Below are 16,413 nucleotides of genomic sequence, written 5' to 3'. Positions count from 1 at the left end.
TTCACACTGGAACAGAAAAGAATCTTCCCCAAACTGGGGAAGGCAAGCTGTTTCAGGCATTCTTCTATTGGGGCAGTATGGGGGAGAGGGTCAGAGGGCTAGCCAGCCATCTGCCCCAAATTTTGAGAAATTTATTTTTCCTCTTATGGAGATCAAAGGTGAGTTTATATAGTAGGAGGGCTTCATTGACCAGTTTCAACCAGAGACCCCTAGTTGGCGTTGCTGTTCCCTTCCAGGTCAGTAAAATGGATTTCTTTGCGTAGAAATAGAGGATGCAAAGCAAACGTTTGGCCTGGGAGGGAACCGCCAGGACACCAACAAAAGGCAGTTGAGGGGTTGGGGTTGAGTAGGAGGTGCAGAGGTCACGATAAAAGGAGAGAAAGGCCTCTGTTATATCCTGAGGGACATTTTATTCCCAGAGACCAGAATCCTGGGGATTGAGATAAGGGCACAGTCAGGACTGGTAAGATATGCGAGTAGACGACCCGCCTTATTACCATGTTCAAATGTCTTCTAGGTGACATAGAGCATACGTTTTTTGGTAAGGTCTAACAGGCGCAGTTCGTATTCCCTGCGGCCACGGGGTCAACGTAGCCGCAGTAGGGTTTTGGGAGTACTTCACCATTCCAGTTCCTCAGTACGTTGTTGAGCATTTTTGCCCAAAATACCAGTAATGGACATAAAAGTACCCCTCAGCATAGCTTTGGAAGCTTCCCAGGCCGTGGTGGGTCCAGTGGTGCCCTCATTCACACACAAAAATTGTCTTTAGACCCCTTTCACACTGGGGCGGTTTGCAGGCGCTATTGCGCTAAAATTAGCGCCTGCTAACCGACCAGAAACAGCGACTGCTGTTTCTCCAGTGTGAAAGCCCGAGGGCTTTCACACTGAAGTGGTGCGCTAGCAGGACCGCTCCAAAAGTCCTGCTAGCCGCATCTTTGGAGCGGTGTGTTTACCGCTCCTGCCCATTGAAAGCAATGGGACACCGCGGCTATACCGCCTGCAATGCGCCTCTGGAACATTGCCGGCGGTATTAACCCTTTTTCGGACGCTAGCGGGGGTAAAACCGCACCGCCATCGGCCGAATACCGCTGCAATTCCAACAGTAAAGCGTTGCTAAAAATTGCGGCACTTAAGCCACCACACCTCCCGCCCCAGTGTGAAAGGGGCCTTAGACAAACCAATTATTCAAAGGGAAATACCGTATTTATCGGCATATACCGCGCACTATTTTGGGCAAAATCATGGGTGCGCGATATACGCCGATACCCGCCACGAGTTTGAATACTGCGCCGGCATATACCGAGCGCAGTACACTCGTGAATCTTCGGGCGGTCTCGGCGCCTCTCGCACTGACGTCCTGAGCGTACAGGACGTCAGCGCGACAGTTGCCGAGCCTGCCCGAAGATTCACGAGTGTACTGCGCTCGGTATATGCCGGCGCAGTATTCAAACTCGTGGCGGGAAACGAGCGGGGAGGACGCCGCCAAAGAGGACACCCGACCCGCTGAAGACGGACCCGCCGAAGAGGACACTCGAAGCCACAGAAGGACGCCGGACCCGACGAGGCCGCCGATGGACGCCGCGCAAGACACCACAACTGTAAGTACAAAAAAACTTTTTTTCCACAGGATTGGGGGCCACTTTAGGGGTGCGCGGTATACGCGGGAGCGCGTTATACCGCAATAAATACGGTAGTTGAAATCATTTGTTCTCTCTCTCTCCCCTAACAAGACACCAAACCATAATGGCCTACCTACTGAATGGTACAAATCCAACAGTGACATCCCTATTCCACTCCTTTATTTCTGAAAGTAAAAACCGTCTGGATTCTATGAATAAAGCCCTCATTATTTTATTTCCTAAATAAATGATATGAATTTCAGGTAAGACAGCTGTAACTCACATGCTTATGGGTGATGTTGCGTACATCTCCGACGTACATTATCTTGCCCTGATGTCGCACCATCCCCACTGTGATGGAGTCTTCACACACCTCGGAGGCAATGTACCGATCTACCTGGATCCCGAGATCCCTTAGCACCAATAGACCTAGTGGGAAGATTGGACAGCTGAAAGTCAAGCCGCAGTTGATGATGAGGGGACACCTGACCCGGAAAATTGATGCTTCACATGATCGATGTCAACTCACCTGTAGCAATGCCATCAAACAAAGAAAGAACACGGACAGGCTTCCGCTTGTCAGCTTGTATCGGAGGATAAAGCTTTGGATTTTCCTTTATAAAAAAAAAAAAGTCAAAAGGAAACAATTAAAAATGGGGGTTCTAAAGACACAGAGGAGTTGATTTACTAAAGACAAATAGACTGTGAACTTTGCAAGTGCAGTTGCTCCAGAACAGAACTGCCAACTTCCATCATCCAATCATGCGCAAGCAAAAAATATATATATTTTTTTCCTTGCATGCAATTGGGTATTCTTTTCAAAATGAAGCTTCACCCCCTTTACTAAGCGCTGGAGCAACTGCTGCAAATGCACCTGTAAAGTGCACAGCCTATTTGTCCTTAGTAAATCAACCCCAAAATATAAACAACTACTAACATTGTAAAAAATGAAAGCGGTTGTAAACCACTGGATGTTTTTTTGTACCCTGCAAGGTAAAGTTATAATGTGCTAGTATGCATCGCATGCTAGCACATTATGTTAAACTTACCTGAAAATGAAGCCCTTCCAGCGGTGAGATGTCAGAGCTGCAGGTGCTTCCATCTTCACCTGTCTTGCTTCCAGGTTCACGGACTCCGGATGTGTGACTGGCTGGAGACGCAATGACATCACTCCCACGCATGTGCCGCCATTTACGGCACAGGGCTCTGAAGGAACGGCAGTAAATATCTCCTAAGCGGTGCACATTTAGGAGAAATTTACACTACCTATAGGTTAGCCTTATTATAGCTTTACCTATAGGTAAAATTCAGTGTTGGAAGTTTACTTCCACTTTAAACTGCAGAATGTCGATCATTCAAGACATTATCTGATTAAGGCTCTGTTCACACTTGTGCGATCATAGACATTGCATGTGACTTGCACCGCATTGCTGTGCAGATCACATGCGATGTCTGTGCAATGCAAAATCAGCCATACAAACTATATGGCTGAAATCGCATTTTCTTCATTAGGAAATTCTTCATTACAGAACTTCCTCTTTGAGATGGAAGGGTCATAGGTAGCAATAAAGACCTGACAAGGAATCCTAACCTTTCCCTGCCAAAGATCTTTTGGGTGGAGTTCCGCTTTATTATAAAAGGTTTGGACTGGAGGGCTCACTTATAAGGGGCAGCATGGTGGCTAAGTGGTTAGCACTTCAGCCTAGCAACATTAAGGTCATCAGTTCAAATGCCAACAATGACACCACCTGCTTGGAGTTTGCATGCACTCCCTGTGCCTGCATTGGTAGGTTAATTGGCTCCTGTCTAAATTTGCCCTAGCATGTGTATGTATTAATGTTAGTTAGAAACCTTAGATTGTAAGCTCCTTGAAGGCAGGGACTGATGTGAATGTACAATTTACACTGGGGAAATTATTATTTGATCCCCTGCAGATTTTGAAAGTTTGTCCACTTACAAAGAAATTAAGGGTCTATAATTTTTATCATAGGTCTATTTTATATGATAGGTCTCGTACACACGACCGAGTTTCTCTGCAAAAAGCAGCAAGAAACTTGCTGGTTTTTTTTTTTACCGAGGAAACCGGTCGTGTGTACATTTTTCGACGAGGAAACTGTTGAGGAACTCGTCGAGCCAAAAAGAGAGCAAGTTCTCTTTTTCCTCGAAGGGAATGGAGAAAATTGGCTCGCCGAGTTCCTCGACAGCCTAACAAGGAACTCGACGAGCAAAACGATGTGTTTCGCCCGTCGAGTTCCTTGGTCGTGTGTACGAGGCCATAGAGACAGAATATCAACAAAAAATCCAGAAAAAAACACATAAAACAAATGTTATAAATTAATTTGTAGTTCAGTGAGTAAAATAAGTATTTGATCCCCAAGCAAAACATGACTCAGGCCTCGTACACACGACCGTTTTCCTTCGACAAAATCCATCAAGAGAGCTTTTCTGCCGGGGAAAAAGGTTGTGTGTATGTTTTTCGTCGGGAAAACTCTTGTGGATCTCGATGAGAAAAAAACTATTTTTTCTCGTCGGGAGTCTCAATTTCCTCGTCGTGTTCCTCGTCGGGCTGGTTTACGACGAGAAACACGTTTGTGTGTATGCTTAGAAACCCGCGCATGCTCAGAATAAAGTATGAGACGGGAGCGCACCTTCGGTAAAAGTAGCGTTTGTAATGGAGATAGCACATTTGTCACGCTGTAACAGACTGAAAAGCGCGAATCGTCTCGCACCAAACTTGAGATTAGCAAAAGCTGGCACAAGGGTTGTGCCAGTGGAATGGAACTTCCCCTTTATATGGCCGTCGTACGTGTTGTACGTCACCGCGTTTGAGAACAACGAGATTTTGTCTTGCCAGTGTGTATGCAAAGAAAGCTTGACAAGCCTGACAAGGAACTCGTCGGGGAAAACGATGTTTAATTTAAGACGAGTTTCTCGGTCGTGTGTACGAGGCCTCAGTACTTGGTGGAGAAACCCTTGTTGGCAATCACAGAGGTCAGACATTTCTTGTAGTTGGTTACCAGGTTTGCACACATCTCAGGAGGGATCTTTGGTCCACTCTTCTTTGCAGATCTTCTCTAAATCCTTAAAGCAGTGGTTCTCAACCTGGGGGTCGGGACCCCCTCGGGGGACAAATTATGGTTTTCCAGGGGTCACCGAATCCTGGGCTGTTCCTGAATTCCACACCGCTCTCCCTGCCTTTTGCGCCCCCCCGGCAGGGTTGTGTTTGGAGCCTGTGGCCGCCCAGCTGGGCTGTTCCTGTGCCCCCCCCCCCCACCAAGGAGTAAGTGAGGGAATAAAAATAGAGAATACATGGAAATGAGAGGAAAAGGGGGAGGAACCAAGAAAAAGGGAGAGAAGGATTAAGAGAAATAACAAGAAAGACGGCTAGAGAGAGGGATGGGGAAAAAAACAAGAAATTAGGATAGAGAGAGATACAAGAGAAAGAAAGAAAAAGAATAGTACATCCTAAAACGTACCATTAGGGGTTTTAACACTGTACAAGTGGAAGGGATTTAGGGAGCGCCAAATGTCTGTGGGTTAGGGGCGCAAATTACTTGTCTTGCCACGCAAATAGTTTTACTGTTAGGGGTCCCCACAACTTGGGAAATTTTATCAAGGGGTCACGGTGCCAGAAGGTTGAGAACCACTGCCTTAAAGGGATAGTTCACCTTTACCACAAAACTGCCTATGCCAATAAGGGGCATTTATAGATAAAAACAAACTGTACGGCTCTGACTAAAGATGAATAATGCCCTTGCTATAGGTGTAGGCCATTTACATACATTATGAATCCTGACTGGAATACGCCCAAGACGTTGCTAAATACTGCCAGGATGTTGCTAAATACTGCCACAACGTTGCTAAGTGAGGCCTAGTCATCACTGCTCACCTCCACCATTACAGGAGTGAGCTCTCAAAATTTCAGCTCCCTCCATACATTTTCTATAGGATTAAGGTCTGGAGACTGGCTAGGCCACTCCATGACCTTAATGTGCTTCCTCTTGAGTCACTCCTTTGTTGCTTGGCGGTATGTTTTGGGTCATTGTCATGCTGGAAGACCCATCCAAGACCCATCATCAGTGTTCTGGCTGAAGAAAGAAAGTTCTCATCCAAGATTGTACAATACATGGCCCCATCCATTGGCCACTTAATGCGGCAAAGTCAGCTTTGTACCGTTAGCAGAGAAACAGTCCCAAAATATAATGTTTCCACCTCCGTGCTTGACTGTAGGGATGGTGTTCTTAGGGTCATAGTCAGCATTTTTCTTCCTCCAAACACGGCGAGTCGAGTTAATGCCAAAGAGCTTAATTTTGGTCTCATGTGACCACAGCACTTCCTCCCAATCCTTCTCTGAATTATTTAGATGTTCATTAGCATGACTGTACATGTGCCTTCTTGGGGAGGGGGACTCATCGTGTTTGGAGGAAGAAAAATGCTGACTATGACCCTAAGAACACCATCCCTACAGTCAGGCTGTTTCTCTGCTAAAGGTACAGGCCAACTTTGCCGCATTGAGGGGCCAATGGACAGGGCCATGTGTTGTACAATCTTGGATGAGAACCTTCTTCCCTCCAGAACACTGAAGATGGGTCTTCCAGTATGACAATTGCCCTAACTGGCTCAAGAAGAAGCATATTAGGGTCATGGAGTGGCCTAGCCAGTCTCCAGACCTTAATCCTATAGAAAATGTATGGACTGAGCTGAAACTTTGAGTTGTCAAGCGACAGCCAAGAAACCTTAAGGAGTTAGATCTGTACAGAAGAGTGGACCAAAATCCCTCCTGAGATGTGTGCAAACCTGGTCACCAACTACAAGAAACGTCTGAACTCTGTGATTGCCAACAAGGGTTTCTCCACCAAGTACTAAGTCATGTTTTGCTTGGGGATCAAATACTTATTTTACTCACTGAACTGCAACTCAATTTATAACGTGGTGTATGTGTTTTTTCTGGATTTTTGGTTGATATTCTGTCTCTATCATTTAAAATGCACCTATGATAAAAATGATAGACCCCTTATTTCTTTGTAAGTGGGCAAACTTACAAAATCTGCAGGGCATCAAATAATTATTTTCCCCATTGTATATGTAAAGCATTGCATAAATTGACAGTGATATATAAGTACCTGTAATCAGGGCCGGACTTACCATTGGCCTTGACTGGGCTCAAGCCCAGGGGCCCCACCCAATAGGGGGCCCCACCCAATAGGGGGCCCCCCAGGGCCCCGGACAGCAACCCCCCTTTTTTTTATTTATTTTTTGTAAAAAAATGTTTTTTTTTATATATTTTTTATTTTTATATATATAATATTATATATATATATATATATATATATATATATATATATATATATATATATTTTATTATTATTATTAAAGGGCCCAGGGGTCTCCAGGGCCCCGGATGGCAACCCCCCTTTTTTTTATTTATTTTTTTGTAAAAAAATGTTTTTTTTATATATTTTTTATTTTTATATATATAATATATATATATGTATATATATATATATATATTTTATTATTATTATTAAAGGGCCCAGGGGTCTCCAGGGCCCCCGGATGGCAACCCACCTTTTTTATTTTTTTATAAAAAAAAATTACATTTTTTTTTATATATATATATATATTTTTTTATTAAAGGGCTCAGAGGTCCCCAGGGCCCCATGTGGCAACCCCCCCTTTTTTTTTTTTTTTATAATTTTTTTTTTTTTTATTTTTGTTTTTTTTTTTTATTTTTGTTTATTTTTTTATTTTTTATTAAAAGGCCCAGAGGTTCCCAGGGGCCCAGAGGTCCCCAGGGCCCCCGGGTTTGGCAACCTCCCTTTTTTTATGTATTTTTTATAAATGTTTTTTTTTTTTATTATTAAAGGGCCCAGAGGTTTATTTTTTCTTTTTATTAAAAGGCCCAGAGGTCCCCAGGGCCCCGGATGGCTACATATATTTATATATATTTGTTTTCTTCTTTATTTCTTCTTTTTTTTGTAAAGGCCCCCCCGCTTCTCAATTTGCGGCAGCCCCCACGCTTCTCAATTTCAGGCGGCAGCACCCCCACCCCCCTAGGTTCTCTGCTTCAGGGGGCCCATGCCTTAAGCTGTGCAAGGGGCCCCAAAATTCCTGATGGCGGCCCTGCGCATACCTCCCAACACGCACGGATTCTGTGGGACTTTCCCGCACAGACAGCTTCTTCCCGCAGTCCCGCAAAAGGGTTAATTTTCCCGCACTGCAAGAGGAGGCAGCACGGAAGCAGGAGGAACCGGAGTGGTGTGTGGAGGACTGTGGCTGCTGAAGGGAAGATAGCCGAGAGCCGGGCTAATGACAGTCTGTGGCCCCGGCTGTTGGCACAGGTGAGAGGCACTCCCCCCCTCAACAACTGCAAAATCCCCCCCCTTCGATCCCCCCCAATTCTCGGCTCCAGGGGGCCCCTTCAACACTCAAGCCCAGGGGCCCCCACCACCCTAAGTCCTGCCCTGCCTGTAATAAATAACAGGGTAGGTACTTACAAATTCTTGGTCGTGATTATTGGCGAAGAAGAGCTGTAGACGGGCGGGCCAGTCGTCCCGGCGTCGCAGTAACCCGTACAACCCTTTGTGCCCACACATGTAGCAATTCCAGGGGTCTTCTTTGATAGCTGCCTGAGCTGCGCCTGGTCCCACTAGCAGGTCCACACATTCCACACAGAAACACCTTGAAGAAGCAGGAGAGAAGACATCACTACCTGGATAGTAATGACTTACCAATGTCCCAGCAGAGATAATATGAATATGGAGCCAATGCGAGTACCCAGCAAGCACGATAACCGTCGTACACCCGTGATCGCTCGTGACACAGCGAGAACCGGGATCTGTGTGTGTGAACACACAAATCCCGGTTCTCTTAGGGGGAGAAATGACTGATCGTGTGTTCACACAATGTATGAACAGCGATCTGTCATTTCACCTAGTAAGTCCCACCCCCCCTTCAGTTAGAACATGCAGAGGTTAGCCCCTTGATCGCCCCCTAGTGCTAACCCCTGCCAGTGACATTTTTACAGTAATCAGTGCATTTTTATAATACTTGATCGCTGTAAAATTGTCAATGGTCCCAAAAATGTGTCAAAAGTGTCCGATGTGTCCACCATAATGTCGCAGTCCCAATAAAAATCGCAGATCGCCGCCATTACTAGTAATAAAAATGCCATCATTCTATCCCCTATTTTGTAGATGCTATAACTTTTGCGCAAATCAATCAATATACGATTATGCAATTTTTTATCAAAAATATGTAGAAGAATACATATCGGCCTAAACTGAGGAAAAAAAAAAAATTTTTTAAAAAAATGTGGGATATTTATTATAGCAAAAAGTAAAAGATATTGTGTTTTTTTTTTTAAATTGCTACTATTCTATTGTTTATAGTGCAAAAAATAAAATACCACCAAAAAAAAGCTCTATTTGTGTGAAAAAAAGGACCCAAATTTTGTTTGGGTACAATGTCGCAGGACCGTGCAATTGTCAATTAAAGCGACGCAGTGCCAAATTGTAAAAAGTGCTCTGGTCAGGAAGGGGGTAAAATCTTCCGGGGCTGAAGCGGTTAAACCCTTCACTAGTGTGGCCCCATTCGGTTGCATGGGTCAAATGCAGAAATCTCTTCGATGGAAAACGTGTCCAGGCAGTTCAATCAATCAATCATATTCTCATAAAAAAAAAAGAGTCAGAGGGCCAGATTCACAAAGAGATACGACGGTGTATCTACAGATACACCATCGTATCTGATTTTTACTGGTCCTATCTATGCACCTGATTCATAGAACCAGTTACGCATAGATAGGGCTGAGATCCGACAGTGTCACACTGTGTTACACTGTCGGATCTTTTTTTGGATTTAAAAATGGCGCCGGGGGCGTTCCCGCTGATTTACACTGAATAATATGTAAATCAGCGAGATACGCGAAATTCACGAACGTACGCGGACCCGACGCTGTGTTCTTACGTCGTTTCCGTAGCGCGGTACCCGTCGTATACTTACCCCTGCTAAAAGCAGGGGTAAGTATTGTTAAGTATGGCCGTCGTTCCCGCGTCGATTTTGAAATTTCCTACGTCGTTTGCGTACGCCGATTCACGAACACGCACGTCGCAAGTCCCGCTCACGTCGCAACCACTGACGTCCTATTGACGTCAGTGGGAGCAATGCACGCCGGGAAATTCCCCGGACGGCGCATGCGTATTTAAATCGGCGCGGGAGCGCGCCTGATTTAAATAGTACACTCCCCCAGCCGCGGAATTAGAATTCCGCCGGGGGAGTTAGGATCCGCCGTCGCAAGTTTGGAGGTAAGTGTGTTGTGAATTTGACACTTTCCTCACAAACTTGCGAGGGCGGATCTTAAAACACATAGGTTACACGGATCTAAAGATCCGCTAACCTTTGTGAATCTGGCCCAGAGAGCGGAATTAAAATAGAATCATCCTCTAGATGGCAGTAATGTTTCCTATTAATAGGTCTGACGCTCAACAAATTTCACTCTTGCCATTCAAAATCAAATCTTTATGACCTGCTGAAAGAGCAGCTGAACGATACTGGCAAAATGGGGGAAAATTCAAAGTAGGTATTCTGTCGATCTTTACAAATCACCCGAATAATGTTCTAAGAAATAGGCACACTCACCTGCAACAGTTATTGTTCCCACACATGAGCACCTCCCGCCCTCCACAGCAGATGGTGCAGTAGGACTGGTACCCGTCATCATCATACTGGTATGCGCACTCTAGAAAGCAGTTCTGTAAGATAAGAAGAACAGCTGTAATGGCAGACAGGACATGGTTGGCTATTGGCCAATTCAGACACAGTGCTCTATAGCTAATGGTATTCTGCTGACAGCGGAGGCGCTCTTCTCTCTGCAAGAAAATTCTGAAAGCCCCAAATTAAAGCTGAACTCCGGGTAAACAGCTAAATTCACACATTACAAATAGCCTGATCAGACTAGGGGTGTAACGGATCAAAAAACTCACGGATCGGATCGATCCTCGGATCAGGAGTCACGGATCGGATCATTTTCGGATCAGCGCAAAAAAAAAAAAAATGTGTGTGTGTGTAATATATATATATATATATATATATACACATACACACACACACACACACACATACATTTCACGGGTGGATTAAAGAGGAAGCAGGTGAGGCTGTTTGGGACTTGTTAAAAGTACAATCTTGATGTTTTTACAGCTATATATATATATATATATATATATATATATATATATATACATATATATATACATATATATATACATATATATATAATTATATATAGCTGTAAAAACATCAAGATTGTACTTTTAACAAGTCCCAAACAGCCTCACCTGCTTCCTCTTAATCCACCCGTGAAATGTGCTCTCCCTCCCCCCCCCCTCCTCCTCTCACACTAGTGCTTCTCTGCTACTATTCCCTCTCCATGTCGGCTTGCCAGAGCCCAGTGCACAGCGTGACACGCCTCCCCGGGGAGGCGTGTCACGCTGGGCTCTGGCAAGCAGACTGGGTGGAGCAAGATCGCTCCGGAGCTAGGCCGAAGCCGGGGACTTTCCTAGGCCTAGGCTCCGGAGCGCTCCGCGGATCGCGGGGTGTGCCGATCCGAACGGGGTGGCCCGTTCGGATCACGGATCGGTGACGATCCGTTACACCCCTAGATCAGACTAACCCCAGACACTTTTGTGATTTATGCACTCTCGCCAGATAGGAGCTTAATGCCAATTTCTCTTTTAGAAAACAGGGATACAGTGTTGTCATCTCCCTACTTGCAGCCTGCACAACAAAGTAGCAGGCCATAGACTAGGGGTAGGCAACCTCGGCACTCCAGCTGTGGTGAAACTACAAATGCCATCATGCCTCTGCCTCTAGGAGTCGTGCCTGTGATTGTCAGGGTCTTGCAATGTCTCATGGTACTTGTAGTTTCAAAACAGCTGATGGGCTAAGGTTGCCTACCCCTGCCATAGATGGATCAAATCTTGATCCATCTATTGGCAGGCTGGTTGCCGATCGCCTTCAGTACAACCATCCTGTTGTACTTTTTGCATGCGATCACTACTGGCGGCTGTAGTGATTCCCTCATCAACACAGACTGTGTATAATCTATGGCTTGCCTTAAAGTGTTACTAAACCCAGGACCCTATATTCACTATATCTGGTCTCCCACAGTACACGGAAATGCAATTATTTTAGTAAATATAAACAGCTCAATACATTTTCTTATCAGCAGTATATAGCAGTCTTGAGTTTTCATACTGCACTGAGATGTCCTATCAGGCTGCAGGGCTCCTGACCCTCTGTCTGGACAGTGCCGATTGGCCCTGTGCTGATCACATGTACCCACCCCAAAAAAAAACCTCTCTAGCAATACACACCAAACTGAGCATGTGCAGCCTGACTCCAAATGCTCTGTGTTATCCGGACTTGTCCAGGGGACAGTGCAGGGAGGCAAGGATCTGTGCATACAAGATCAAGCAGCCTTTTTACACAATGCGGAGGATTAACCCCTTAGGCCCTGTACACACGATCAGTCCAAACTGATGAAAACGGACTGATGGTCTGATGGACTGATGTGCGTACACACCATCAGTTCAAAAACCGATCGAGTCCAACTCGGTGACGTAAAACACAACGACGTGCTGAAAAAAACGAAGTTCAATGCTTCCAAGCATGCGTCGACTTGATTCTGAGCATGCGCGGGTTTTGAACCGATGCTTTTGCGTACTAACCATCGGTTTTGACCGATCGGTCAGGCGTCCATCAGTCCGATTTTAAAGCAAGTTCTGAGGCCCTGTACACACGATCAGTCCAAACTGATGAAAACGGACTGAAGTTCAGTTTCATCAGTCCAAACCGACCATGTGTATGGCCCATCAGACTTTTGTCCTTCAGACCAATGTTTTAAAACTTGCTTTAAAATCGGACTGATGACCGATCAGTCAAAACTGATGGTTAGTACGCAAAAGCATCGGTTCAAAACCTGCGCATGCTCAGAATCAAGTCGACGCATGCTTGGAAGCATTGAACTTCGTTTTTTTTCAGCACATCGTTGTGTTTTACGTCACCGCGTTGGACTCGAACGGATTTTGAACTGATGGTGTGTACGCACATCAGACCATCAGTCCATCAAACTTCAGTCCGTTTTCATCAGTTTAGACTGATCGTGTGTACAAGACTTAAAACTTTGGACTGAAGGACAACAGTCTGATGGGCCATACACACGGTCGGTTTGGACTGATGAAACTGAACTTCAGTCCGTTTTCATCAGTTTGGACTGATTGTGTGTACAGGGCCTTAGGGTCCACAATGAGTATAACAGGCATGCTTTACTGCATATACAGACTTATTTTACTGTTGTGGGTTTAGTAACACTTTAAAGTAATTAATTCAGCTCACTTTGCCCTCCTCTTGTAAGCACATATGCAGCTGATTGGCTCCTAGGGTTGCTCCTAACTTACTGTCTTTGTCGTGCTGTACAGGGGATGAAAAGGCTGACAGGCAGATTCAACTAGTAGGCTTCATTTCCACTGACGTTTTTACAGCCACTTTTCTGAGCGTTTTTTACAGCTTAAAAACGCCTGTCCATGTTATTCTATGTTACGCCCACATAGGCGTTTTTGAGCTGCAAATGGCATAGGCGTTTTTGAGCTGTAAAAAAAACGCAGGACCAGGGCGTTCTGAAGCTCCAGAGTAGAGCTGTAAAAACGCCAGACGTTAAAAAACGCTCAAAAACACGCAAAAACGCTCAAAAACGCTACCGCTGCGTTTTTAAGCTGTAAAAAAGGCTTACACAAGTGGCTGTAAAAACGCCAGTGGAAATGAAGCCGTAATGCTAGGTGTACATAAAAATACATTTCATTATTTTGTAAAGGAAATCACAACAAAGTGAGTGTCTCTGTAATGGTCACCTCTGGCCACTTTATACCTCTGTCTCCAGAGCTCCCCATCACTCTTTTCTTTTGTCACAGCCACCAAAAACATCAAGTGTCACAGCAGAAAAGGCAGCAGTGACATCACCCTCACTATCACATGATAGTGGTTGGGCCTAGTGATTGGCAGCAGTGGACCCAGAGGAAAGAGTGTAAGAGGCTGCTGGAGAGGTACAGTATGTATAAATTGGTCATTGGTGGGCTTTACAGACAGGGCAAGGTGATAGGGTCTCTTTCTTAGTGTTTCATTATTAAATGCGAAGTTCAGCACTGTCTGGTTACCTTGCAGTTTTGGCACATTCCTCCAATAAATAGCGGGTGTTCCAGGGTGACATTCAGACTGCCACAGGATATGCAGATATCTGCAAATACACAATACAGAAATACTTCTTCATTATATATGTATACAAAGGTGTAACATAGGTGGGCTGACAGTAAAGCACATCCGTTTAGTTAACCCCTTCCAACCCACCTTTTGTAATATTGCGGCCAGGTGGGAGTCCTATTATCCTGGGAAGACATCATCTGACATGCTCCCAGGATCGGGCCACGCTACGATGCGATCTCTCACCAGTAAGGATGAGCTCTGGCGTGTTCGCATAGAACACGTGCAGAGCCCGCCAGGAAGTGTGCACGGCGCTGCGCTAATAACAGCCAGGGAAACATTTCACAATCCCTGCAGCCGAGCATCGGGACAATGTCTCCCTGGCTGTGATTAGCACAGCGCTGTGCACACTTCCTGGCGGGCTATGCACGTGTTCTATGCGAACACGCCAGAGCTCATCCTTACTCACCAGCTATGTGCACCGGACACAGCCAATGACAGGTCACTGTATCAGCCCGCTGTCGATACCATGTGATCGCTGTGGCCAATCACAGCAAATCACATGACAATGAAAGGCTTTGATTCATGCCTTTGTATTGTGTACTATTGTGATGAGCTATGTAATTGGTCAGTGATCACATGGTATAGACAAGGTCAATCAAAGCCCATCTGTACCATGTGATTAGCTGTGGCCAATCACAGCTAACCAAAATAGTTAACACTGAATGAATACTTTTCATTCAGAAAAATGTGTTGCTTATAACTGTAAAATTCACAGCTATAAGCATTCATAATGTGTGTTTAAAAAAATAAAATTCTGATTACCTCCTCAGAGTCGTACAGTGTCACTATGGTAACACTGTATTGCTCTGATCACTGTATTTTCAAAAAAATTGTAAAATGGCAATTGTTGCAATTTTTTATGTCACGCGGTATTTGAGCAACAGATTTGCAAACGCAATTTTTTGGGGAAAAAATACACTTTATTAAAAAAAAAAAAAAAACATTTTTTTTTGTATAATGTGAAAGATGCTGTTACACTAAGTAAATAGATACCCAACGCATGACGCTTCAAAATTGCTCACAGCGCTAGAATTATTGCTCCCGCTCTAACGTTTGTGGCGATATCTCACATGTGCAGTTTAAATGCTGTTTACATATGAGTGCGCAACTTACGTATGCGCTCGCTTCTGCGTGCAAGCACAGAGAGATAGGGGCGCTTTAAATTAATTTGAATTATTATTAATTTCACTTTTTATATTTACACTGTCTGTTTAAAGCAGAGTTCCACCCAAAAGTGCAACTTTGCCCGTTGTACTCTTCCCCCAATCTGGTGCCACATTTGGCACCTTTAGGGGGGGGGGGGGGGGGCAGGATACCTGTCTTTAACAGGTATCCTGTTCCAACTTCCGAGGGCCTCAGCCGCGGGTATTGACGTCACCGCCCAAGCTCCCTCATCCTCCCCCGGCCAGTAGGAGAGAGGAGCAGAGCCTCGCGCATGCGCAGTAGGGTTCCCGGCCTGAAGCCTTATGGTTTCACTGCCGGGTTCCCTTACCTGCAATGGAGGCGGCATGCACCCACACCCGACAGCTAATGGAAACATTAGCTGCGGTGCCAACATCGCTGGACTCCAAGACAGGTAATTGTCAGATTATTAAAAGTCTGCACAGTAGGTGCAGCTGCTGGCTTTTAATTTTTGCAGCGGTGGGCGGACCTCTGCTTTCATTTTTGTTTTTTATCACTTTTAATCCTATTACAAGGATAGAAATGTAATAGAAATATGGATGACAGGTCCTCTTTATGAAGAGATCTGGGGTCAAAAAGACCTTAAATTTCTTCTTTACCTTTGAAAAGCAATAGATCAAAAAAATATATATATTTTCTTCCAGCCTGGACCGAAAGTGGCGTCATGACGTCACTCTAGTCCTCTAAGATTTTCTTCCATCCTAGACCGGAAGTGGCGTCATAACGTCACTCTAGTCCTCTGAGATTTTCTTCCGGCCTAGACCGGAAGTGGCGTCATGACATCACTCTGGTCCTCTAAGATTTTCTTCCAGCCCAGACCGGAAGTGGCGTCATGACGTCACTCTGGTCCTCTAAGATTTTCTTCCAGCCTGGACCGGAAGTGGCGTCATGACGTTACTCTGGTCTTCCAAGACAAAGAGGGGATCAAAGAGTGTTAATTATTTGATTGCCTATGGGATTAGCCAGCTGCATCGTTGGATTGTTTCTTGGGTGAACCGGCCCGAGAAACAGCGTTGAGTGGCGGGAGGGGACTCATGAGCCACTCGGACCGGTTTCTTGAGAAAGCCGGCCGCTTGCAGAAAAAAAAAGGTACCAGGGTTATGGAAGATATCTTCAGCCATAATCCCGGCATGCCACTTGTAAATCACAACGTATATACTTATGCACTGCAGTCGACAAGTGGTTAATGTCAATTTTGGCTATGCGGGCAAGTCTGTACAGACATTGCGTCTTCATTCGCTTATATAGACTGCTCCAAAAAGGTAAACAAATGGCTTTTCATACGTTATGGGGCTCA

At 45.1% G+C, this 16,413-nt stretch overlaps 1 protein-coding gene across 6 annotated transcripts in view; it reads right to left on the bottom strand.

Annotated features, from left to right (window-relative positions):
• The window catches only part of LOC120936119 (DNA (cytosine-5)-methyltransferase 3A-like), a 337,730-nt gene that overhangs the window by 21,507 nt on the left and 299,810 nt on the right, over positions 1-16,413 (bottom strand). For all 6 annotated transcript variants that reach the window (XM_040348239.1, XM_040348244.1, XM_040348243.1 and 3 more), the window contains 5 exons: positions 13,829-13,908; positions 10,257-10,369; positions 8,117-8,300; positions 2,149-2,233; positions 1,903-2,048 (listed from right to left, as the gene is read on the bottom strand). In XM_040348239.1, coding sequence (XP_040204173.1) covers positions 1,903-2,048; positions 2,149-2,233; positions 8,117-8,300; positions 10,257-10,369; positions 13,829-13,908 — 608 coding nt within the window. The remainder of the gene's footprint in view (positions 1-1,902; positions 2,049-2,148; positions 2,234-8,116; positions 8,301-10,256; positions 10,370-13,828; positions 13,909-16,413) is intronic.

Source organism: Rana temporaria, chromosome 4 (genome assembly GCF_905171775.1).
Source record: "Rana temporaria chromosome 4, aRanTem1.1, whole genome shotgun sequence".
NCBI lineage: Eukaryota > Metazoa > Chordata > Amphibia > Anura > Ranidae > Rana > Rana temporaria.
This window is presented reverse-complemented; position numbering and strand designations above follow the sequence as displayed.